Here is a 23,933-nt window from a genome sequence, read left to right as displayed (position 1 = left end):
GGAGTAGTCAAACAAATACCTCCTGCAAGTGCCAGTGTTTCTGACAACAAAATCTTTCTCAGCTTGAAATATTATGGCTTAGTCGTGGTGATTTATTAGAGGCGCCTGGCACCTTTTGCTATCTTCACAGCACTTTATAATATTACAAACCGCAAACAGGTAGGGGTGACTTCCCCACCCTGCAAAGCAGTGACATTGTAGGGGGAACAGGACAATGATGCATGTGCCAAGATTTGGGCACCTTACCCCACCTCCCAGCACTCTGTACCACTTAAAACAATGGGAAATTCACCAGCAGGAGAAAAACACAAAAGGTTTAATTGGTTCATGTGTTTATGAATAAGACTTCAGCTTCACCCTTCCAAAATACTTCTGCATCTCAGTGGAGCAGTTTTTCCTGTGGATTTACAAGGGTGCAATGCCTGCCCCTGCCCCCCAGCCAGGGCTGTCAGATGGGGCTATTCAGTTCTCCAAGCTGGGAACTGGGAAGGGAAATATTGAAGAAAGAAGGGACTCAGGAATTACCCACGTTTTGGTCAAGCTGTTGTAGTTTTTGTTCAAGAGAGGACAAATGCATCCAAATTAAGGGGCAAAAATGAAGCACTGGAAACTCCCTCTGTAGCAAACAGGATTCTTTTGTACAGTCAGGATTTAAACCTCCAAGGAATTTCTTGGCTGCTACAGAGAACCATAAATTCTGCCTCCACTGAAGGTAATGGGAGTTTTGCTATTGACTTCAGTGGGATTTGACCAGGATTTTAGCTGCACCTTTTGCATTATGTGCCAACAGGTTCTTCAAAGGACAGCTCTTGACCTTGGAAATTTTGTATGATGGCAGCGATTTCTCACAACTCCAGATTCATCTTCCTCCGTTGTGTCCACATTTTTTTTTCTGCTCTTCAACAGTCGCTATTCATCCCAATTCTTATTACTATGCAAATTTCAACATCTTATTTCTAATCTGTTCAAATCTCTTACCATTCTGAACAGCGCTGAAATTATGTTCTGCTTAGAGGCTTTCAAATGACAATGCTTGTAAAAACTCCTCTGTCTTATCTGTGACAAATGTCTAAAATGATGGCGTGTACAGAAGAATTAACGACAGCTACATTCACTTACCAGGAGCAGGTAACCCCTGGCAGACAGAGTAAATTAAACACATTGACAAGCACCAAGAGGCAGCTGCAAGTCCAGGTACAGAGGTGCAGGGAGAGAGCGAGCCCTCGGTATCTGCAGTACGCTGTATCTAAGAATATCTCTGAATTCAGCTCTAAGGTGTATATCCCAACCACGCACACTGGGAAGGACAATTCTACACTCTCTCATTTTTCCATTCATCTCACACTGAGATCTCTCTCAATTCACCACGTTTATGTTCATTTTACAGGCATTTAGAGACACTGTTTTCCCTTCTTTCACAGATGTTCCCATATAGAGCTTCCAAAACCTTCTAGAACAGGTACTGCAGCAAAAAAAAACAGACATGAGGAAATATTTTTCTGCGGGGATTTTTGCTCTGGGGCCATAGCTAGCTCAGGTGAGACGGATGGAGCCCAGGCTGGATGGACTGTAACCCTTGGGGAACCAGGGAGGGGACAATCAGTGTTGAGCCAGGCCAACTGCTCCCTGTCACACTGCCAAAAAGTTCAGAGGAAAGGAGCTATCTTTAAGAGCCTGGGCTTCGTAAGTTGTGGAGGGTCTTTGCACATTGTGGAGGGTCTTTGCAAAGCCATTGCACAGGTCTGGACACCAACACCTCACTGGAAACTGATGGCAATTTGCTGCCTCCCACTGAATAGCTTGGAAAATCCCAGCTATCGCTATATTGGAAAATCCTGCTCCTGTCCCAGCGGATGGATGTGTACCTGACTGGGACTTGTGATGTGCTGGATTCCTCTCGCCCAGGGAGGCAGGGCAGGGGCTGGAGTACGGCGGCTGGAACATGTAGCTGTCGTTTGGCAAAGAGTGGGTGCGCCCCACCGAAGGCTTCCTCACGCTCAGCAAGTCCTTGCTGGGAGACAGGGTCAGCGTGTCGTCTTTGGAGCGGAGATCAGCCTACGGGGAAGAAAAGAGTAAGGAAGGAAGATCTGGCAGGGTGGGAAGAGGAGAAGTGCCCAGAAACGCTAGCGACAGCCATTGCAACCAGTATGGCACGATGGGCATGCACATCGTCAGTATGTACACGTTGCACGAATGGATCTACCAGGAAGCTATAACCCCTCCTTTTGTAGTGTCAATAAATCGTCACACAGAATGAACCACGGAAACAGAGGAAGCAACACTGGAGTAATAAACCATGACTATTTCAGGGATGTGCAAAGAAGGCATCATGCCTCAAGGCCAGCAAAGGTCGCATGCTTTGCGTAACTTCAATCCTCTGCAGGAACGGTAAAGCTCTCTCTATGTGCCCTCATCAGCAAGTCAGACTTTTGCGAAGGTGAGTAGTTTCCTCTTCTAACAATAAAAGAGAAAAAAAAAAAACCAAATACAAAAACTAGTTTACAGAAAATATTCTCTATTCCGGCTCCCAGCACAATTTTATTGGTTTTTCTTCTCGCATAATGAATAACTAAACCCATTTTATTGAAAGGGATATCTAAACCTACTGCTTCAGGGTTAAAGCCATTCTCTAATTAGAAGGGATCTAATGCAAGCAAGCATTATTGTATATATGTTGACTGTGGAGGTTTTAAAGCCAAAGAGTCTCTTGGAATGGGCAGCACCAGAGGCAATATTCAATGAGGTGGATTCAGGTCTGATTCCATAAGGAAATTTCTCCATCCCAGAAATGTTCTTGGGTGTTATTGTGTTGGACAGCATTAGCAAAAATGGAAGCAAAGTGAACTTCCCCGGATATTTCTAATGAAGGAATTATTTAATCTTTAAAAGGACTCCATTGGAAAACACAGAAATAAGATGTGACACTGTAATCCAATACAATATATCACTGATGATTTTTTGAAAACTGTAAATCTTATTTTCTGACAAATATTCCCTTCACTCAGTGCATTATGGGTTTTCTGAAATAAACACTGAGATATTTTTCCCCAATTTTATCCTTCAGTCATAAAACCAGAATTTCATTATGGCATTTTGTTCGCACGAGAAACACAATGAGATTAAAAGGAATTTTAAAAAAAAGGAAAAAAATGAGGAAAAAAGAAGAAAACAAAAAAAAAAAGGAAGACTGCTGTTGTAAGTTTAAGGAAACGGATCTGCACTGTCATGCAGCACTAGTTTCAATCCTCGGGAACCTGCCGATTTGGATGTAGCCTGGATACAGCGGAGATAAGAGAGACTGCAGTGTCCTGGAGCAGCTCAGGGAAGGAGAACAAAACCTGTGCTGGTAAAGCTGAGACTTGGGTTTTGGGAACTTCTCTGTTCCTCCCTGCCTTCCCCTTCTGAGCAGGATGTTTATGGCAGTTAGCTTTCATATCATTTATGGTGAAGCAGAAAAGATGGCCTGAAACCTGAGATGTCCAATTCAAAACCATTTGGATCTGAAGATGAGAACTGGGATTCGAGATCCTATCCAAACCCAACCGCTAATGAACCTTTAGGTTCATTGAAAGGATCCAATACCACGGCGGGCTCATTTCCACTTTCTGATCATCTCGGGGGAAATCTCATGAGTGAACTTCACAAAAACCATTTAAAATGGCTGAAAAATGATATTTGGAGTCCAGCTTGCAAACCGACCGGCAGGAGCACATGACTTTTTGGTTCACTGGTAGGTTTGAAAAACATGGTTTTTGGTTTGACTGAAAAATCAAACCTGAGTTTTCCATGAACCAAAGAAAAAAAAAAATCCAACCCAAATCTATTTTGATTCAAACAAAACATTCTGAGATATTTTTCAACTAAAGCTGTGTCTAAATGAAGTGTAAAAATAATGCATTTAAAAAAAGATTTCAATGAAAGTTTGCAGTTTTTCAGGAATTTGGGAAACTGTTTGGACCAAAACACTTTGTTGGTATTGACACAAATTCACAAAATGCTTTATTCAACCTGGTTTTGCTTTTTTTTTTTTTTTTTTTTTTTTTGAGAAAAAACCGTTATCTTGGCTATTCCCTTGAGACTTTGCTGTGCTGTCAAACAGGTTTGTATAATCTGATTCAAAACTAGACGGGCTCTCTCCTCAGTACAGCACTCCAGACTAACTAATTTTGAAACAAAAAGTCCCAGACAAAATGTTAAACATAGTTTACAAAATCTTTTGCACGTGATGCCATGAAGCATGATGGGAAATATTGTCACGGTTTAAGAGATGTTTCCCAAATATGTGTTAATTAGGATGACAGTCGACTAGAATGGCAGAAAAATTTATCAACAACACAAACATCCAAAGGCAGGTACATGAACAACAAAGAAAACGAGAATGATCCAAAAATGTTGGAAAAGGAGTTATGTCTGTTGGACAGCAGAAAAAAAGCACTTGACTGCTACACAGCTAAAAATGTCTAATGTTTCAAAGAGGAGATGGTTAAGGCAGGGTTCAAAATACTGGTTATTTCATTCAAAAAGACACAAAATGGTCCAAACTTTTTTTTTTTTTTCTTTCCAGTGGGATGACTGCTAGTAAGAATTCACAAAACAAGCAGCATCTCGGAGAGATCCCCATCTGATATTTGTAAAATAAACAGTCTGGCACCAATCACGCAAAAAGCCTTGTGGTGCCTGTGTTCATCAAGACAAAAATCCATTACAAACCAAAGGGTTGTAGATGACCCCTCAGCAGAGGACACATGAGTCATTAGCTCATGGGTGTCTCTCTTCCACGCAGCATCACTGATTTGTTTCAGATGGGGAGGAAACTTCAACCTTGATGCTTTCCAAAGCATTTTTTTTTTTACTATTTATTTTACTTGTAGAAAACACATTGTTTTTACATAAGACACCAAAAGAAAAATAGAAATAAATACGTGTTCCTCGCAAGGAGACAAGTTTGTGGGCAAGAGTGATAACAACCCAGGACCTAATGGCATTAAGGACAACGTCCTGTTCAGGGGAAAGGTTGGTGCTCTTTGGAGATGGGCTTGAACTGAAAATGCCATTAGGCAGGAGTAGAGAGGTGGGAGCAGTATTTCGAACCCTGTAAACATCAGACTATACAGCGACCAGTGTATGTACATTGCTTTCCAGAGCATTAAGTAAGTGTGTGTTAGTGTCATCAGGACAAGAGTCATCCGTCAGAGCTAAGGACCAGGACTTTTCAGAGAGAATATCTGACGTCAGAGACAGAGCCTCCATCTCAGCTAGAGGGATCTAAAGGGAGAGATGATTAAGCATAAGAAACCAGGACACAAATCTTTAGGAAAAGAAAAAAAAAATTATCATAATCTAAATACTTCTAGACACTAAAGCAATATCCCTGCAGTGGGAGACGCTATATCATGCACATTGTTATCAGGGATAGAACATTAAAGAAACTAAATATAACAAAGAAATGGGAAAAAAGAGCGGGACATTCATACTTAAATGCTTACCAGTGAGCTGGGAGGGAGTTTAAAACCATACACTAATGCTAGTATTGTATTTTGTTGTTCTCCTGTCTAGATGAAGAAGCAAAAGTAACATTACTTTCACACTAAAGATATTTATCCGCTTGGCTATGATCAAATACAAGAGGCTTCAAGATCTTCTGACTTCTCTGGAGTTGTTCCTACACAATAACCATGCCGTCTGCTTGGCCTCTCTGCTAATCCGGTTGAGTCCCCAGAGATTTCCCAACATCAAAATCATTTTGCAGGTGGGGTATGGAGGGTGCCTTTCCCTGTGCTCTGAGGAGGGTTCAGGGACCTCCGCCTCCCCGAGAGGCAGGTGGGACTATAATTAACTTCCTAATGGCTCAACGGGGACAGAGAGAAACTTAAGGCTCGATTCAAAGTCTGGAAAGGTCAGCGAGTGCCTTCCTGGTGACTTCAGTGGGTTTTGGGCTGCTAAAGAGCCTCCAGTGCTTGGGTAAGCACCAAGAACTGTCCTACTAAAAGATCCGTGTGTATCTTCCAACCCTTAAATGCCAACACCAGCCCTGGCCCCAACAGCCTCTTCTGGCCCTGAGCAAACCTGAGCTGGGAACAGGCGCTGCCCTGCCACACCGATGCTGCACCCAGCCGTCCTGCACAAATGCATCCCCACCGAAGGCATTCAAGTAATTGATAAACCATCTTTACCAAAATATTATGAAGATCTCTCCCTAGACACAGAGCTCTTTTTGTAAGAGCCATGAACCATGCCTTCAGGTTTTGGAGAAAAGGGGACTGCAGCATCTCCCCGAGAGCAGCGTCCCTGCCGCCAGGCACCGTAGGGAGGGATGCTTGTCCTGAAGAGCCGGCTCAGCCCTCCCCAAACCCCCACCCCAGCTATGTGTCTGAGGCTGTGCCCACGGCACTGGGGACAGCATTTCCCCGGGTAACCCACAGACCTGGCTCACCTTGAAGGAGCCTCCTGCTCTGGACAAGCCCCAGGTGCTTCCTTTTCATTTCTCACTATGCATATTTTTTTCCTATCCTCTATTCTTGAAAAGTCTTTCAACAGCAATATATCTTCCAAGAGAAACCACAGGGGCCCAGACCTGTTGCATTTAGGTTGTCCAAGGGCTGGATTTTCTCACTCTTAGAAATGGCATCAGTGGGGTGAAATAAACCTGGTGATGAGTGAACCTTGAGAGGCTCAAAACTTCAGCTGAGATAAGAGGGTCGGGCTCCTCTCATCTAACCTCGGCTTTGATATCTCCTCTATCACAGTCATCTGCTGGCAACGGATGAGAGACATGCTTTGGAGGAGCTCCTGATTTCATCTGAGGCTCCCCAAAAAAAGCACCGCGGCAAAGGCTGCCAGGCGAGGACGGTGATCCCTAACGGGGACCCATCGACGGGAGCCCAAGCACATGGGAAGGGCTGTGCTGGAGCGCGGGGGCCACCCGCGGCTCCTGCCTGATGGAGCTGCTCTGCTGGGAGCTGCTATTAATCAGGTTGCTTTCAGCAAGTCCCAGAGCTGCTCTAAATTCCTGACCTGCCTGAGAACATGACAAATGGTGTGAACAGAAAAGCCAAAATGTAAACAAAACATCACCCTGCCTTCAGCCTTCCCTCTCCCAAAATTGAGTTTGAAGCTGTCAAAACATTTTGTTGGAAACATTCAACTGATTTAATACAAGTTTTAATTACAGGAGGAAAAAACTCAAATAGCTTAAATTTTAAAAGGAAAAGCCACTGCGAACTGGAATGCGGTTTTTTTTCATTACAAAAAATGTCAAAACAATTTTTTTTTGCTGCAGTAGCACTTTCTGATGAAAAATGTTGTGTCAAAAAATTTCCAACCAGCTTTCGCTAAGTTTCATACTGACCCTCTGCCTTCTTCGCCAAAGCTACTGTCTCTATTCCTCCGGCAATTCTCAGAGGCAACCACTTCCTATGGCTTAATAAACCTCAATCTGGAGAGCGATACACAGCAATCAGAGGGAGATATGCCAACCCGCTATATAAAGATCTGCAGGAGGATTTCATTTTACCTAAGCTTGTTCCTTTCCTCTAATGAACCACCGAGTTGGATAATTTAGAGTGTCAGTGAGCTCACAAATAAGCACACTTATTTAACCAGAAAACTTCTGCTATTTTTAGCCAGAAAGGCAAAAAAAAAAAAAAAAAAAAAATCGAGAAAGATGGAATTTGCTCAATTCCAACTGCAGGAAAAAAAAGGTATGCTTGAATTATTATTATGGTCACTGCTGTGATTTAGGGAAAATATTTGCTCTAAAGAATAACACGCTTGAGAAAGTAGGTATTTTATTCTAAGAAGTAAATGAACTAATTTTAAACAAGCATTACAGCCCTTGTTGGATAAAGCACTGGAGCACACGATTACTTAAGTACATCATTAAGGGCTGCCTCGCCGTCTAAATTCAGTTTAGATCAGAGATGAGGATCTAGTTTACAATGACCCACTTGCAAGAAGCCTCTTTAGGAAAATCATTCGAAACAGGATTTTCATGCAGTGTAAGTAGGCACAAAATGTCGAGATCATTTTATGACCCCCACCAGCTCAGGCTGGGCACTGGGAAAACCTCACACCGTGCTCCAGGCTCTGCAGACGGGTCCTGACATTGCTGCGGAGCCCTGGTTCGGAGCAAGGAGCCAAATACAGGAACCCCACTGAAGGATGAAGATAGTCCCTACAACACTCACAAACAGTAAATCCCAATGAAAAACTGCTTACTGGGTTGAAGAGGGAATCTCAGAGCCTGTACTTTTCCTCTTGCAGTGATATACAACATCATAAACCCAGATATTATCTCAACTCCCACAGAAAAAAGCCCAAAATGACTTATGCTTCCAAATCCCTGTGACTACATTACATAAAGAACTTTAACTCTCTATTAAAGGTCTCAGTCAAATCAAGTTTGGATGGAGACTTTGCAGGAAATTAGGAATATTAACCTGGTTCTCAGAGTTGTAAAATTCGGGAGCTGGGAGGGCATAATGATGGCACACAGAGCCTGACAGGTTGTCCATCAGCTTCAGCTCTCCTTCCAGAGATTCCTGGATCAGCAGTGATATGGTATCAAACAAGTGCCTTTCCTAGGAGGGGTGGTGTACAGCATGCAGAAAGAGAGAGCAAGCCAAAGAGAGAGAGAGGGGAAAAAAAGCCAGGGACAGAGACAGAGAGAAAAAAGGACAGTGGGTAAAACCCAACAAACAAAAGGGGACAAAATACCAGAATAGAAGGGAGGGGAAAAAAGATAGAAAGGTTCAGGGAGAATAGCAGTAACAGAAACAAGGGGACAGGAGAGGCGAGGCAGGAGAGGAGAGAGAACAGTGCAGTAATATCACAGTGAGCAGTGACAGCTTTCGCAGACATTTCTAGAGACGGGGCCGGCGTCGGCCCGAGCAGGGCACACCTCAGGGACAATCCTCACTCCCCGCAAGCGCGGCTGGTTACTGCTGGGATCTGAGCTGCAATGGGGCCGGTATAGCAGCATTGTGGTGCTTGGTGCTGGGAATTTCTACAGGACACTACTGCTGCAAGGTTTCTATACCTGCTGTCCGCACTTCTGAGCAAGACGACCTCCTATATGACACCTAAATCCATATCCAGGGGTCACATAAATCCAAATAACCTGACTTGAGGAGAAGCTGGGCATCCTGTCCATGAAAGCTGCAGGTGCCCAGGACGGACACACGTCAGGTCACTAATTCATGTGCCAGACATGGGTGGAGGTGCCTCCGTTGTCCTGGCCAACTTCAAACCAGCCGGCTACAGCACAGCCAACGGGAGTTGTACAGAGCAGGGTCTGGCTTCGCAGGCAGCGTGGGAGCAGTTTTAGGGTTGCACCTTTCACGTAGGGAATGCCTACTACATACAATGAGATGAGGACCGTCGTTACAGTCAGACAGCACACACTGCAAAACTCCTGGGGAACAGGCAAGCAAAAGAGCATGCTGACCACATGTCCTTGCAGGGTCATGTCCTGGGAATTGTATTCCTCTGCTATCGTGCTCATGCATCAGATCTGTCCTGAAGATTTTGGCTGGGAGAATAAATAGTTGGAATAAAACCTTCTGGAGGTTTTTGAAGCTTCTGTTTGAGTGAAAGAGCAAGAAACTCATTCTGGAGATTATGACTAGCATAAACCATTTCCAAAGGTTTAAGAGAGTGAAGAGCTGAGGGGATCCTTCCCACTAGTTTGTCTTGCAATTTCTCTCTCTGCCAGTGTGAGGACTGATGTCTGACAACAGCACTGAGGACAGTTTTCCAGTACTCTGCTTAACAAGCCCAACAACAGCTGGGATATGTTGTTTCTTCCTAGAGGACGTAATGAGTCTGGATTTCCCCATATTGCCCTGAACTCCTTTTTCCTGTGCCAAAGAGCAGCTTTGGACTCCATCTCAGACACCAGTGACTCCTAATGGCACCAGAAATTTCCAGTAGCTTAAGAACTGAAACAAAGCTTAAGCAGGGATTTACTCTTTTTCACCCTTGGACTAAAGATCATAAATGAGTTTTTCATGCATTAGAATGCTCATTAGTCCACCCCAGGCAGAAGCCAAGATATGCTGTTGTGAAATCATGATGTAATAAAAGCTAATGAGGTCTGCGTAGAGTTTAACCCAATTTGCAATCAGCTAAGACTGAAAAAAAGGCTGGACCATTTTTTCTTGCATAATTCCAGTTCAGTTCCCTCCCAAAGGACCTGTCTGGGTCTTGACCTCACCTCTTTCACTCCTCAAACTGAGTCTTTATCCAGAAATGGTGCTTTAGAGAGACTTGTTGCAGCTCGTAGCAGCTACCACCTTACAGCGCTGCTCCGGCTCTGCTCCTGCCGGGGGGAGCTTTGCCACCGGTTCTGCTCAGGTTTGAGTCTCCTCTGGATTATTCTATTGTTGAAATAATCTTTTCTTAGAAGCTTGATTGTGGGGATGGATTTTAAATTGAGGTTACATAAAACAAATTTAATACTTAAGCAAAGATTAGCCAAGTTTTATTCCTCTTTTATGTTGTGGCTCATGGTCTGCATTAGAAAAGCAAACACATTATGCTCGTGATTTTGCTATCACAAAGGACCTAGCCCAGACTCTGGATTAGAGCAAATTTGGAGCTAGCTCTGAACTGGGTGGCTTGGGCACATCTCCAGAACAAATTGCAAAGCTCTCTACCACCAAACAGATGCGTCAAGGGACTCTTCCCAGGAGCATTGGTCCCTACACCATGCAACCTTCAGGCAGCAGACAGCGAGGAATACAAGCCCTGGACATACAGTACACCCGCTCCTTCATCACCAACTCGTGCACATCCCTAGCAAATATGCAGGTCAAGCCCCCTGCACCCTCCAGCTGAGGTTCTCACCATAGGGTAAACTAACGAGAGCTGAGAATCCACCTTGATTTGCATGGGGTTGGTATATCCTCGCGGGCTCTCGGGTCTCTCTCCGCCGGTGCTGCCTGTCCACACAAAGATGTCCGAGGGGCTGTGTGGGCCGGGGGTGATCGTCTTCATTTCCATCTCCAGTTCTGCTTCCAGCTCCGCCTCCTCCTTCGCCTCCTTGTTGCTCTCCTCCAAGTGCTTCATGAGCACAGCGATCACCACGTTCACCAGCACAAACTGAGCCGTCAGCACGAAGGAGACGAAGTAGATGGGTGAAATGACGGTGTTGTAACAGGTGGACTCCTGGTCACAGTCTCGCAGCGTGTCCTGGGAAGAGGAGGGAAATGATGGAGGGATGTGAAGAGGTTCCAGCATGGACCTCGGGCAGCTGCCTGGTCACCTGGCTGCAATGGGTTCACCTTTCATGAAGAAAACTGAGAGGACTGGGCAAATTTCATGTCTAGAATGGCAAAATACTTGCCAGTAAAACCGCACGTTTCTGTGTTAGTCACCACAAGCAGGCTCAGAGGAAATTATCCCTGGGGTGTGCGACAACAGACACTGACAGCCTGCTGCTCCTGAAGGAAAGGATATTTTACCAGGTTAGAGACCCAATACCCAGCCAGGTTAGAGACCCAAATACACAGGAGTGTGGCAGATGGACCAAGGGCAAAGCAGGGCAGAGCTACAACCCACCAGCTATCCCACAGCAGCTGGGTTTTTTTCCTCGAGTTCACACCCAGTCATTAAGTCTTTGGCCACCTAATGCTCACCATGGGCTACAAATGGACAGAGAAGCGATTCCTTTGGATTAGCTAGCACCCTGTGTATTCATAGACAGGATTTCTTCACAATACCATGCCTTTATGGCTGTCTCCTAAGAGAGACTCTCTCTCAGAAACCTGGGTTTTCCCAGAAAAAAAAAACAAACAAACCCACAAAGTAATACCAATAATAATAGTAACAGGAGACTTCTAAGGAAAAAAATAAAAGTAGTGCATGTTACTGAGCTGAACTCATGTCTTGAGAGATGAGTCCCTTTATTCTTCCCCTCCTTTTTAAGTTGCTCTCTTAGGTTAAAAAAGGGAATATATGGAGTATGCCAGGAGCCTGCAACCATTGGTACCGCGTTGTTGGGAGGAGGGACAGAATTAGAAACTTTGCCCAGTGCATGAAGAGCCCAGCTCACTGGAGGACCTGAGTGTCCTGCCTGAGCATCGTTACTGGTCTGGAGCAGAGTGGATGGCTTCTAATTAAGCAATTATAGGCACTGTTCATTTGCCGTGGGTCTCTTACCTTCATTATCCCATTCCAGTTGTCTCCTGTGGATACTCGGAAGAGAGTCAGGAAGGCCATCCCAAAGTTTCTGAAGGTGGCATGCCGTCCCAGCCCCTCGCAGGGGTGCGTGTCGTCGCACTCTGCGGGACCAAGCGCAGCTGTGAGACCCCCGCTCGCACACCACTCCCACCCCTTCCACCGGCACGGGAAGACTCACCGAGGTCTCCAAACAGCTCCACTCCAAGAGCTGCAAATATGAAAAACAACAACATGAAGAGAAGACCCAGATTCCCCACCTGGAAAGAGAAAAAGAAATGGGGGGACAAAAACACAAAAAAAGAACATTCATTGATTTTCTTGTTCCAGACCTGTTTCTTGCTGTATTCTTTAATCCAAAACTTAAATTGCTTCAGGGGAAAATTGACCTCAATGTGAGGACTGTATGTCAGCCTGAGCTTCGGAAGGGAAATGGGATTCTCTAATGACAGCAAAGATAAAATGATTAGCATTCCTCTGCAATAGGAAATGAGCTCTGGGCCAGAGGAGATCTGGTTTGATATGGCAGTGGGTTACCTGCGGCAGCGCTTGCATCACGGTGTCCAGCAGGGCTCTCATCCCTACAGCCATCTTCAGCAACTTCAGCACTGCGGAAAACACGTTCGGAATACGGTAACGGCAGCGTTAGCACGGAGCTACAAACTCAGCCCCTCTCCCAGGAGCCACAGATTAGAGGAAGGGAAATGTGAAATCACGTCAAGTGTTCCCCATTAGCTGCTATAGTCACTGGCCTTTTTACATCGCTCCTGGTTGCCTGGATACTATTAAAATCTGTGAATAGCAGCATCACCTATCCTGAGACTTGGCGAAAGAGTCACCCTTCTGCCTGGCTTTCCTGTCCCCACTTATCTGTGTTGGACCCGTGCCCTTCTTCCTGTGGTTAGCGTGAGCAGTTACTTTCCCAGCCCTGGGGCTACTTTTCCACTTCCACAGGCTACCCACTTTCATACGTGATTCACCGAGGAGCTGATTTACACATCTCTTCCAGAAGGCTGCATTTCCAATTGGAAACCACATGTATTTTTAATTTTGAAAGGGATCCAATGCACGGGAAAAACACTTCTTTTTCCCCCTCTTGAGACACAGCATCATTTCATTTCTTGTTCAATTCCTTCTTTGCTTAGATGAGGGCTGCAATCATAGCAATTATGCCTCAGAGCACAACACTGCCCTTCAGGAGGGCCTGCGAGCACTTTATTAAGGGCCTGAGCACTCACATTTTACATCTTCATCATTAGGACCTCCCTGTTCTGAAAAATCAGGCCCCGAAGAAGCTGGCTTCCCAACTTGGGGACGTGTTGTTACGAGTCTGAGGGGACAGATGGATGCAGAGTGACGAGGCATGCTGTGTCACCAAGTGGTGAGATGTAAAGTCCCACGGGAAATTAAATTTATTAGATGTTTGTCTTTTAAAGCCAACATACTTGAGCTTGTGTTCTCTAATCCCTGTTAGAGACAGCTTTGATTTGACTGGCATATTTTTTCCAGGTACATCTCTGGGAGTTACAGCCACAACTATTTCTCCTTTATTTCTAAGCTTTCAGCCTTCAAGTCCTCTTAAGATAGAAACACATGGTCAGTTGGCTCAGCTTTTTGGCTCCTCGCAAGTATTTTCCCCCATTGTTCTTTTATTTGTTTACAGCCTGTTGATGCCAGAACTATGCACATTGTGATGGGGATGTGCCCCAGGACCGTTTCCCAACGCTTAACTCTCTCCTAGAGGGGACCCCGCACCTCAAACACAAGCCAATTCTGCTTTACTCGTCTCACCTCGAGCAATCCTGAGAACCCTCATGATTCGGATAATAGTGGGGTTAATTGGTAGCGAAGCGTTCACCTCGATCTCTTCCAAAGTGATGCCCATGATAGACAGCAGCACGATTGCCAGATCTAATTGGTTCCATCTGGAGACAACACAAAATGAAGTTTAACATCTACTAAGAAGCTGGCAAGGGGAGGTAGCTTGTTTCACATGAATTCCAGTCATTTCAATGGTTCTAGCACTCAAATGAATCTGCAGCATTTTTCTGAGGGTATTATACAAAAGCAGTTATGTTATGAAATCATTATAACTAATGCATCTCGTTAGAAATGCAAAGTTCCAAAGCTATTCTTGACAGAGGGGAAACAGAAACAAAAGCTGGGCAGTTTTCTACCCAGAGGCTGCAAACCTCAGGGGAGACGCTGCGGTATCTGTCCGGCCACTTCTAGACATGACACTTGTGGAACTCAGCGTGAAATCTGCCCTAGAAAGAACCAGACCCTGCGTCCAGTCCTTGCAACAAAAATCACGCTGGGCAAAGGAAAGAGCCCAAGGATTCATCCCAGGTCAGAGGCACAATCCCAGCATGGACACCCAAAACTTGGGGAGAAGGGTGGGACCATCCCCCGGCTGCTGAAGGGCTTGTGCCAAGTCCTGCTCAGTGCCAGCACTCTTGGTATTAACACTGAAGGAGGCAAAAATGGGAGGAGAAAGATTCACCAAGGATGGAAAATCTCTGTTCATGAGGTCGGAGAGCGAAAATCTAGAAAAAGCAGCAACGTCATCTGCTGCTCAGCATCTGCATAAAAAGAGGTCCCTTTTCTCTTTCATTTCCACTCAGGACCAGATTCTCTCTCTTGGCACAAATTTTGTCACTTCACGAGGACTGAAGTGTGTTTGCATGGACACACAACTGGCGTGAGAAGAGAGTCAGCCACTTGGTGTGCAGCTCGTTCCTATTTTACCCACTCCCAAGGGCCAAAGTGGTGCGATCACACACCTTGGCAGGCACCATCCTTTCCCAAATCACATCCCAAGCCTCCACCTACCCAGTCACACCAAAAAGCATCCACACATGTCAGATGGACATCACCGGGAAGAGCATCGGGGTGCAGGACCCGGACCGTGGGCAGCTCTCTGCAGAGACCCGCTGCTGCCCCGCGGCCAGGATGGAGCTTGCGTTACCTGTCTTGGAAGAAGCGCCGAAACCCAAAGGCGATAAGCTTGAAAACAGACTCCAGGACAAAGATAACGGTGAAAATGTAATTGCAAATCTTCAGGGCTTCATCGAGAACCTAGGACGTGGACACAGGACTGGGGTTAGATGCTGAGGTGTTGTCTCACGAGCAGAGTTTGTTGCCTGGTGTGTGTAATAGCCAACCCACACACGGAGCGGAGATACTGTTCATTGTGTGTCTGCACAGAGATGGGTGCTAGGAGGTGATTCCACAAAGCTAGCACACCCGGTTTCAGCCACATTGTGTATTTATACAGTTCAAAATGTCAGTTCTGTCTACTTTGCCACATCCTTCCGACTCTAATGGGTTAGTTTTTATCTCTTAACCGCAGTTGGTTAGTTCTTTTCTCGCTTTGATTTAAAAACACAGTGTTCCTTAAATTTACTACACATGCTCGGTAAGTGGGGGTCTTAATTCAGGAGGGCTGTCCAGACACTTGGAGGTGTATTATAATTATATTAAAATGAGGATAGTCACGTTTGGACAGTGCTAATCACTAACTTGGCTGACTTCTCCAAACATATTGATTATTTTCCAGGTTGTTCCTGTCTTCAAGGGTAAATCTAACAAACCTTAGGCAATTAAAAAGTTTTCTCAACAGTCCCAAGGACAGTCTTCCTAATCTACCCAGAGAGCACGTATTTGTGATGGTAGCTTCTAACTCAACTTAGAAGAGAGGGGCTTCGCTGCCTGCAAACCCTCCTCTTCCTTCACCACTTACTCATTCCCACACTACAGGCAAAAGGCTCCAATGGTGGGCTCTCTTCAATGACAAATGTCCCAGGGAAAAGCCCCAGTACTTCAGGGAGTGCACAAACTGCATTTCTGCCTGGCCCCAGCCCAGCGGGTACAAATCACAGGAGGGGCTGACACAAACCCAAGGCACAACTCAGTTCCCCGCAGCTGGGATCGCTGGGGTGAGCAGCAAGAGCTGCTGCATGTGCAAGCATCAGCAGCACAAAAAACCTCATGCTCAGGGCAGAAAGCTGAATTCCATCCCACCTACTTGTCTGTGCGCTGCTGCAAGAGCCGCGGGCTGGCCGGGACTGTGCAATTGCTGGCCAAATGGCTCCTTTGTGCCAGCCCGTCGTTCGCCGCTCACCTTGAGCTCCTGGCCCAGAGCAGGAGAGGGACGGCGTGCCAGTGGGAGTGAGAGCCTCGGGTTTTCCTCTGCCTACCCTTCCCTCTGCAGGGTCACAGCCTGGACACCAACTGCTGGTGCCTCCTGGCTGGGACACCTCCTGCACGCTCAGGCATTAAGCCATGGGAGGGATGATTTCATCCCAAAAGTCCTGCTCGTGAAGGAGCTCCACGGCAGCAGCATCCTGCATGGCCCCTTAAGTAACACCCATCAGATGGGGTGGTGATAACTGTGTCCAGAGAACTGTGAGGGATCGGGGGAGATGGCAACAGAGCACTCTCAGACCAAAAATAAGACTTTCTGATTCCCACACACTCTGCCTTCATGCTGCAGATTAGCTTCAAGCATCCAGGGGTGAAAACCACCTCAGCTGCCTGAGAAGTACAAGGCCAGCCGCCAAGGGGAACCGTGGCTCCAAACGAACCTCCCTGTCATACTGCAGGGGACTTGGGCTCTGCCAGCAAACAAGAATATTTATTTGGCAAAAGCAGATTTTGCCCAGCAGCTCTTTGCTCGAACCACCTCTACCTGCACCACATCCCCTCCTCTCTATGGGCATCCTACGGCATCTCCGGCTGGGATCTCACCCACTGGGCATCCTACAGCATCCCACCACCAAGCCCTTTCAGCACCAACACGCCAAGCAATCATTAGATTACATATGAAGCTCTCTGGTATGTTTTGCCTTTTAAATATCTGCAGGATCCCAGCCATCGGTTACCCAGACCAGAGTGATTTTGGGGTCCCGATGCAGCAGGGCTCTCGAGCATGTGCATGGCTCTAACGGTGCTGTCATCTCAGCACAGCCTGGGCTTGGAGTTATTACCCAGATGCTGCATACCAGAAGTTTAGAGACAAAATGTTATTTTCTTAAAGAAAATTAAAACCAAAAGCCTGCCCAACATTTTTATAATACAAGAGAAAATGTAGCTGTGAAACGACTGCGGTAAGACACACGCCCTAGAGCGATTCCAATAGAGGCTCCTTGGCCAACAACCTTTTTCATCACCAAATGACTGAATCATGCAATGAGCCTTCCAGGGTATTTAAAGGTGACCTGAACAGAAAAAATAAATTGGGCTGGTGCCCTTTCACTTTTTGGCTTCTTTATGATAGGCTGGAGGATATTTTTCCCCTTGCTTGCATCTCTTCGTTGTTTGGGTTTTTTTTACATTAAGTATTCAAGTCCTGTCTAGTCTTAAAGAATATTTCCTCCTATTGTGTTATATTTATTCATTCTGAAAGTGGCTAATAAAAATAAGTACAAGTTATATGCCAAAGGCAGCTATTTCCATTTCATTCTTACGCACAAGAGACTTGACATCCCAGGACAGGCTGTTTTTATTTCCAGAATATGACAAAGACCCAGGAACTTAGCGCACTAATATATTAAAATGTATTTTAAGGACCAGCGCGGGATCCAGCGCCTGTGAAAACTGGGCCCTATTGGACATGGGGATTTAGGAGAAACTCTACAAAATGAAACATTTCACAAATTCTTCAATTCTTTTTCCTTTTTTTTTTTTTTTTTTTTTTTTTTGGTGGAAATCCTAAGTCAAATGGAAGATTTCAATGACCATCTTGTCTAGCAAATCAAGCCAAACTGCTCCCATCCTTGTTTTCAAAGCAGCACCCTTGCACTTAACTAGAAGGGAGAGGTGCAACGTGATCCAGGCACCGAAAGCCACGGTTTGAGCTGGAAGCCAAATAAAGGATGGGTATGCTTCATGGGCCAAACGGTCTAACGGTAAAACTGGCCTTAACTCTGCCCATCGGCACATCCCGCCACGGCTGAGCATGTGCCCCCCACTGCTTTTCCCCCCTCTCTGTCCCAGTACCTTGGGCTGCTGGTAGTGCTCCATGGCCATGGTGATGACGTTGAGGCCGATCACTCCGGTGATGAACAAATCCAGGTAGTGGCTGGTGCACATCTGGTGGATCAGGAGGCGGAAGCGGGAGTAATCCGAATAGTAGGGCTTACACTGAGCTTCTGCAGTGGGGAGGAGGAGAGCGGAGAGGCACGTCAAGTCATTTCTCTGCGTCTTTCTGAAGTCAACGCACCCTCACTTTCCAACTCCAAAGATGATAAATTCCAGACCGATTACAGCAACATGCTGTCTGTTTTTTTTCTTGCTGTCATGTTACCATTTTTAATACACTCAGGGCTCCCGTCACCTTACATCCGTTAAACATCTTCAGGGGCACATGCGCTATACTCAGCCTATGGCACCAGGGATGAGGTGAGCTGGGACTATTGTGCTGCTAAAGAAAGAATTCCCTGCAGGGAAATTTAAACTAAATTGAAATTAAACTAACAATTTTTGTTCCTACTGATACTAAAAGATTTTAAAAGTCCCCAAAGTATCCAAAACCCAATTAATGGTCAGATGGTGGGGACAGATTTTACTAACAATGACTTAAAGTACAGGCCATTGAGTTAGCGGTGGTCTTTGAAAGAGAAGTAATTCAGTCATATTATGTTCTTTGCAGTAAACTGTAGAGAGAACAAAATGCAACACTTTGGCTGTCAGAGCCTTGAAAAATGCTCCATAAAAATACCAAGGAAAACTGATCAGTCAGCCTTAGCGATTAGAAAATAATAATTCTCCATTTAGACAAGATTCCCAAAGTACAGATTTCACTGTTCAACTCCTTCCCGTGTTCAGCTGCCTCCGGGATGACACATGCTCTTTAGACCCCAAATGTTCCTAGAGATAAACTCATTTACTCACCTAATCTCTCATAAGGAAATGCCAAGGCTGAGTATATAATTCAGTACAGTTTTCAAGGAGGGATTATAATGCAGATTGAAGTGGAAAGGACTGTCTTGAATGTGTCAGAGAATAATATTACTCTCGTAATTAGATGATCAACTGGTTATGAAAGTTACTGAGCTGTAAGAATTACACGGCTTGATATTTAATGCTGCTGAGCAAATGTACAGTTTGATACATTATTCCAAGCAAAAAGTTGGGCAAAATGAAGCCACAAAGCACAGGTTTGGTTTGCCCTCAGGGAAAACTAATTTTAGAAAATTAAAATTTTCCTGGAAATAGAATTAGCTTTGTCAATAGCTGATGACATTGCAATCAAACCCATAGATTTAACGGTTTCATGTGCTCCCTGCTTCATAACAGGATCCTGAAAAATCAGAGAAGTTTTGTTTTTTCCATAAAGACAGACCTTTCCCTTACAGCCCAGGGACCAGAGAGACAAATCACCCAGCAGTTTTATTCTGTAGGGGTTTAGGAACGCCCAAAATTCTGCTTCAGCGCCATCAAATGACAGGCAGTATTAATATTCACTTTCTGATCTGCAGTGTGCTTTAGGTGATCTGTACCTGAGTGCTAAAGCACGGTATCGCTGAAAAGATCTATAAAATGAATTTTCATGCTGAATCTATTGAGTGCTTACAAAAAAGCAGACTGGTAGCTGCTGACTCACTCATAAGACTTTGTCAGATATCTCAGAATCTGCATAAATCTCCATAAAGTCAAGATATCTCGATCACATTATGCTAAATTATGAGTAGCAAATTAACTAAAATGTTTGAATACAATTAGGGTAGGAATAGGACCTATTTTTATGAACCAACTTATCATCGCAGAAAGAAACACCATTGTAATTGGATCACTTACTTCTTCCACATTTATGTATAATTCACATTCAAAAAGAAAAATGTCAGTGTTTCTGCCTTTTCTTGCAATGGATTTACTTATGAATAATTACACTGCAATTCAAATTTTTTCTTAGCTTTGATTGACAGGTAATTCCAAATCCCACAGAATAGCACCGACACCGTTAGCACAGAGAGAGGATTTAGAGCGAGGTTGTAAAATGTCTCCTGTGCAGGGCTCCCGCACCTGGATTAGCCAGTGCATGACCTTATAAGCAGGGTTGCTAATTGTTCATCCCTCTGCAAAGCCTGCTCCCCTTTCGCACCCCCTTTCCCAACCCCTTTTCACCTCTCCCAGCACATCCCCCTGGGTTTCCACAGCCAAACGTCTCCGGATGTGGCTCTCGCACATACCCTTAGAAAACTACCATCAGTAAATGTTTCATCCTTCCCCATTACCTGTTAAGAGGGGATTTGCCAACCCTGGTTATGAATCATGCCCCCGCTCGTTTCCCGGTCTCCGCGTGCCGGCCATGCAGATTAGTGCGATACGGATATCACCGCGGGATGAACCACACACGAGCTAGCATGCTGTCCGAGGACTCGAGAGGAACAGCTACTGTGTCTAGGTGGGCAGGGAACTTTCTGAGCAGATAAACCATTTTCTCGCTATTGTATAAATACCATTTATTTAACCCAACCCGCGCAGTTCTGCAGGGAAATTGGGTGTTGCTGATGTACGATTATCCAGGTACAAAGCCCGTGCCCCCTATCACACAGCATCATTTCTAATTGTTGCAGTAAAGATCTAAACAATACCAACATCTTGGGAAATACAGACATCTGTTAAACTCCAGGTGGTGAACTCCACAACTAACACAACACCACATTACTGTACTGTTACAATGCACTGTGTCAAGAACAACAAGAGCTCTGGGTTAGTCTCGGTTAGGACTGGGAAGGTTAAACTTGGCTTCTCAGCACACACGGCGGTAAAGAGAGGAGGAGGAGAGTGAATGAACAAAAGAATCGCCAGAATGAAAATGGAAGAAGATGGGGAAATACAGCAAAAGCCCACTACAAGGCACGGGGCTGGTACACAGGGTGTAAATCAAGCTGCTTCACCGGGGCTGGGGACCAGGAGTGGGAGAAAGGGAGGAGTGGCTCCAATTCAGATATCGTTACGTTGGAAAAAATAATCTCAGACAGCGGGTCCTGAGCAATCTCCTCCTGATACAGGTGGGAAGGAGATCTTACAGCTAGTTGAGAGCTGACTTGGGATAGTCCCCCCGGCCATTCCCCCCGGGTGATGCTGGTCCAAGGGGACCACGCTGGCAAGGGGAGTGGGAGCCTGGCGGGGGGACACTCAGTTTTCATAGAATCATAGAATCACAGAATGGTTTGGGTTGGAAGGGACCTTAAAGCTGATCGAGTTCCACCCCCCTTGCTACACCTCCCACTAGACCAGGTTTTAATTTATCATTTTTACGGGTTCTCAGCTCAGGTTGTTTCCAAGCAGACACTCTGTACTCCTCTTGGCACCATCCCACAGGATTATAATTGATCCCCTTGAGGGGGGGTGGGAGGCAGCCCTGTGCCCCTGGGGTAGCCAAACTCATCGCTGTCCTCTCCTGCCCGTTGGAAAGGCGATGGCCGTTGCTGTTATGGGATGAACATTCCCATTCCTAATCCCGCTCTAACATCTCCCAGGCCAGGTGCCCTTTGGCGATCACAGCCTGGAGCACTAAACCCCGTGCTGCTGTTCTCCCAACAGCTCTTGGAGGTGACCCGTGGAAGGGCATGGTGACCAGCAAGGACACCCCGGATTTGCCGAGCAGTGCCACCGCCAGCTCCCTGCGGGTCCCAGGGCTCAGCCGGGCTCTGCTGGCACCGCGGGAGATGGGGCTGAGGCCACTCTGCACCCATTAACTGCGTCTTCTCAGGGGGAATGGGGCTGAGCATGCGGCTTCAAAATATCTCCGGATAGTGCTGGCTCCGAATATAGCCCTGTCAAGAGAGAAATTGCCACTTTCCCCGAGGTGGCTTTTGAGCCGGAGGTGCGTGGGCACGGGAAATTGGAATTCACGAGAGTGGGACAATTCCATTACCGTCTCCTCCAGCTTCTTCCTTCTCCTATAATAAGGGAATTAACTATTTTGCAGGTCTGAGTCTATCTGGAGGACAGTGGCAAACCAGTGAGCAATGAGCCTGTGACGCAGCTGGGTTTACAAACTGTATCAAGAATATTATTAGGTTAAAAAGTAGTTTGCGCTGAAGGAACTTTTTTTATTTTAACATAGTGTTTTGGCTTTTATTGTACTGAATGGATTTATTAAAAAAAAAAAAAGCAAAATGGAAAATGATAAATTATTTTCACTGAGAAGATTCCAGTTGTGATAAAATGTAGACTTGGGAAAAAAGAAAAAAAAGGAAAAAAAATTATAATATCTCACTAAGCACCAGGCAGCAGCACACACACACAATACCCCATCTCTCCATCTCATCTTCACAGAAAGAGGAAAGCAGCCCTCTGTAAGTGCTGAGATATGTGGAAGCTTTGGGGTCACAACTCCAGATCTCTCACTGAACCACAGGAGGTTCGTCTACAGCATCCGGGTCTGATTCCCTCGTATCCCCCACAGTCAGGTTTCAAAATGAAATCTTTCTCTTCCCTTACGCCGATGCCTGAAGAGCAGCACGGCACATTCCCTACCACCGGATCCAAAGAAAAGACAACAAAAGGAAACACAAAGCACAGACCTGACAATGGCACACTTTTTAAAGGCAAATGCTAAGAGTCTCTCTGAGCCTGCGCGGGATAATGGAGGGGTTTGGAATTAGTTCAGTGCCTTAAAAATAAAACCAAATAAACCAGCCTTGATATATCCCTGGAGGACCAAGAGAGGAGTCACAACCAAATAAAAAAAAGAAAAAAAAAACCCCAAACCCAGACGTCCAAACCCAGTGACAACACCTGCCTCGTGCTGCCCACGTTTCACAGGAGAGGACAGGAGGCTAACAAGAAGAGCAAGAAAGAAAGCAAAGAAATCAAAATACCAGGAATAGCAAAGGGAAGGAGATTTGGGATTTATTAAAGCGCTTTGTGGTAACTTCCAGCAAGGCCCCAGAAACAGAAGGTAGGAACCTCGGTCTCGCTGAGTTCTCCTCTGCAGTGAAAGCCAGCAGCCCTCACCTGCAATTTTTATTTAATCAAAACTCCCTGTCATATGTGAGAGAGGGATGGAGCCCTGCTCCCATCTCGAGCAGGGGGAGCTTGCTCACAGGTGAGAGCTTTAATGGCACAATTTTGCTGGTACGTTATTTTTGTCAAAGATTACAGCTCTATTTGTTTCTAACTTGGTGCCTCTTTAATTATTCAGGCTAATATTCTTAAGTTATGAATTAAACAAAATGCTTGCCAGATCAAAGCTTCTACTAAAAATATAAAGAGCAAGGGGCTGATTTGCAGCCCTGAGCATCATCCTGGTGGGGGGGGGCGGGAAGGGAGACGGAGCGAGCGCTGGTCGGGGTGGCGGGGTCAAACCCCAGCAGCGTTCAGCCCGGCCGGTCCATCCCCTCCAGGGCTGGAAAAGCTTTGAGGTGGCATCTTTATTTCTTTTAATTCACAGGATGCCTCATGAATCGAGTGACTCTCAATCCATAGGAAGAATTTAGCAGTTTGGCAGCACAACGACTAAACCCCACGTCCATGCTGAGGGGGTTGATGTCTCTGTTAAAGCACCGAGGCTCTGCACTAGACTGAATTTTACCCGGCTGGAAAAATACTGTGCCTCCCTGAAGCACAGAGTTCGTGGAGCAATGAGCGAGGGCTGGAGAAATAATGAAATAAGCTCCCTAAGCAAGACTGCCTGCCTTCCAGAGACACTCCTGCAAATTATTCAGAGACTCCTAAGTTGGTGGTTGGAAAGCTAGAGTAAACAATAAAGGACCCATTTCACAGTCCAGTCATTATTCTCT

At 45.6% G+C, this 23,933-nt stretch overlaps 1 protein-coding gene across 1 annotated transcript in view; it reads right to left on the bottom strand.

The window, feature by feature from the left end:
* CACNA1G (calcium channel, voltage-dependent, T type, alpha 1G subunit) overlaps positions 1-23,933 on the bottom strand; it is a 99,211-nt gene that overhangs the window by 5,437 nt on the left and 69,841 nt on the right. The window contains 9 exon segments of the mRNA XM_010072428.1: positions 1,866-2,055; positions 8,439-8,579; positions 10,846-11,190; positions 12,160-12,281; positions 12,359-12,437; positions 12,715-12,785; positions 13,969-14,102; positions 15,146-15,255; positions 18,178-18,329. Of these exon segments, the coding sequence (XP_010070730.1) occupies positions 1,866-2,055; positions 8,439-8,579; positions 10,846-11,190; positions 12,160-12,281; positions 12,359-12,437; positions 12,715-12,785; positions 13,969-14,102; positions 15,146-15,255; positions 18,178-18,329 (1,344 nt within the window).

The sequence above is a fragment of the Pterocles gutturalis genome, unplaced genomic scaffold, assembly GCF_000699245.1.
Source record: "Pterocles gutturalis isolate BGI_N339 unplaced genomic scaffold, ASM69924v1 scaffold7452, whole genome shotgun sequence".
NCBI lineage: Eukaryota > Metazoa > Chordata > Aves > Pterocliformes > Pteroclidae > Pterocles > Pterocles gutturalis.
Note: the sequence above shows the minus strand (reverse complement) of the source record. Positions and strands in the feature narration are given on the sequence as shown.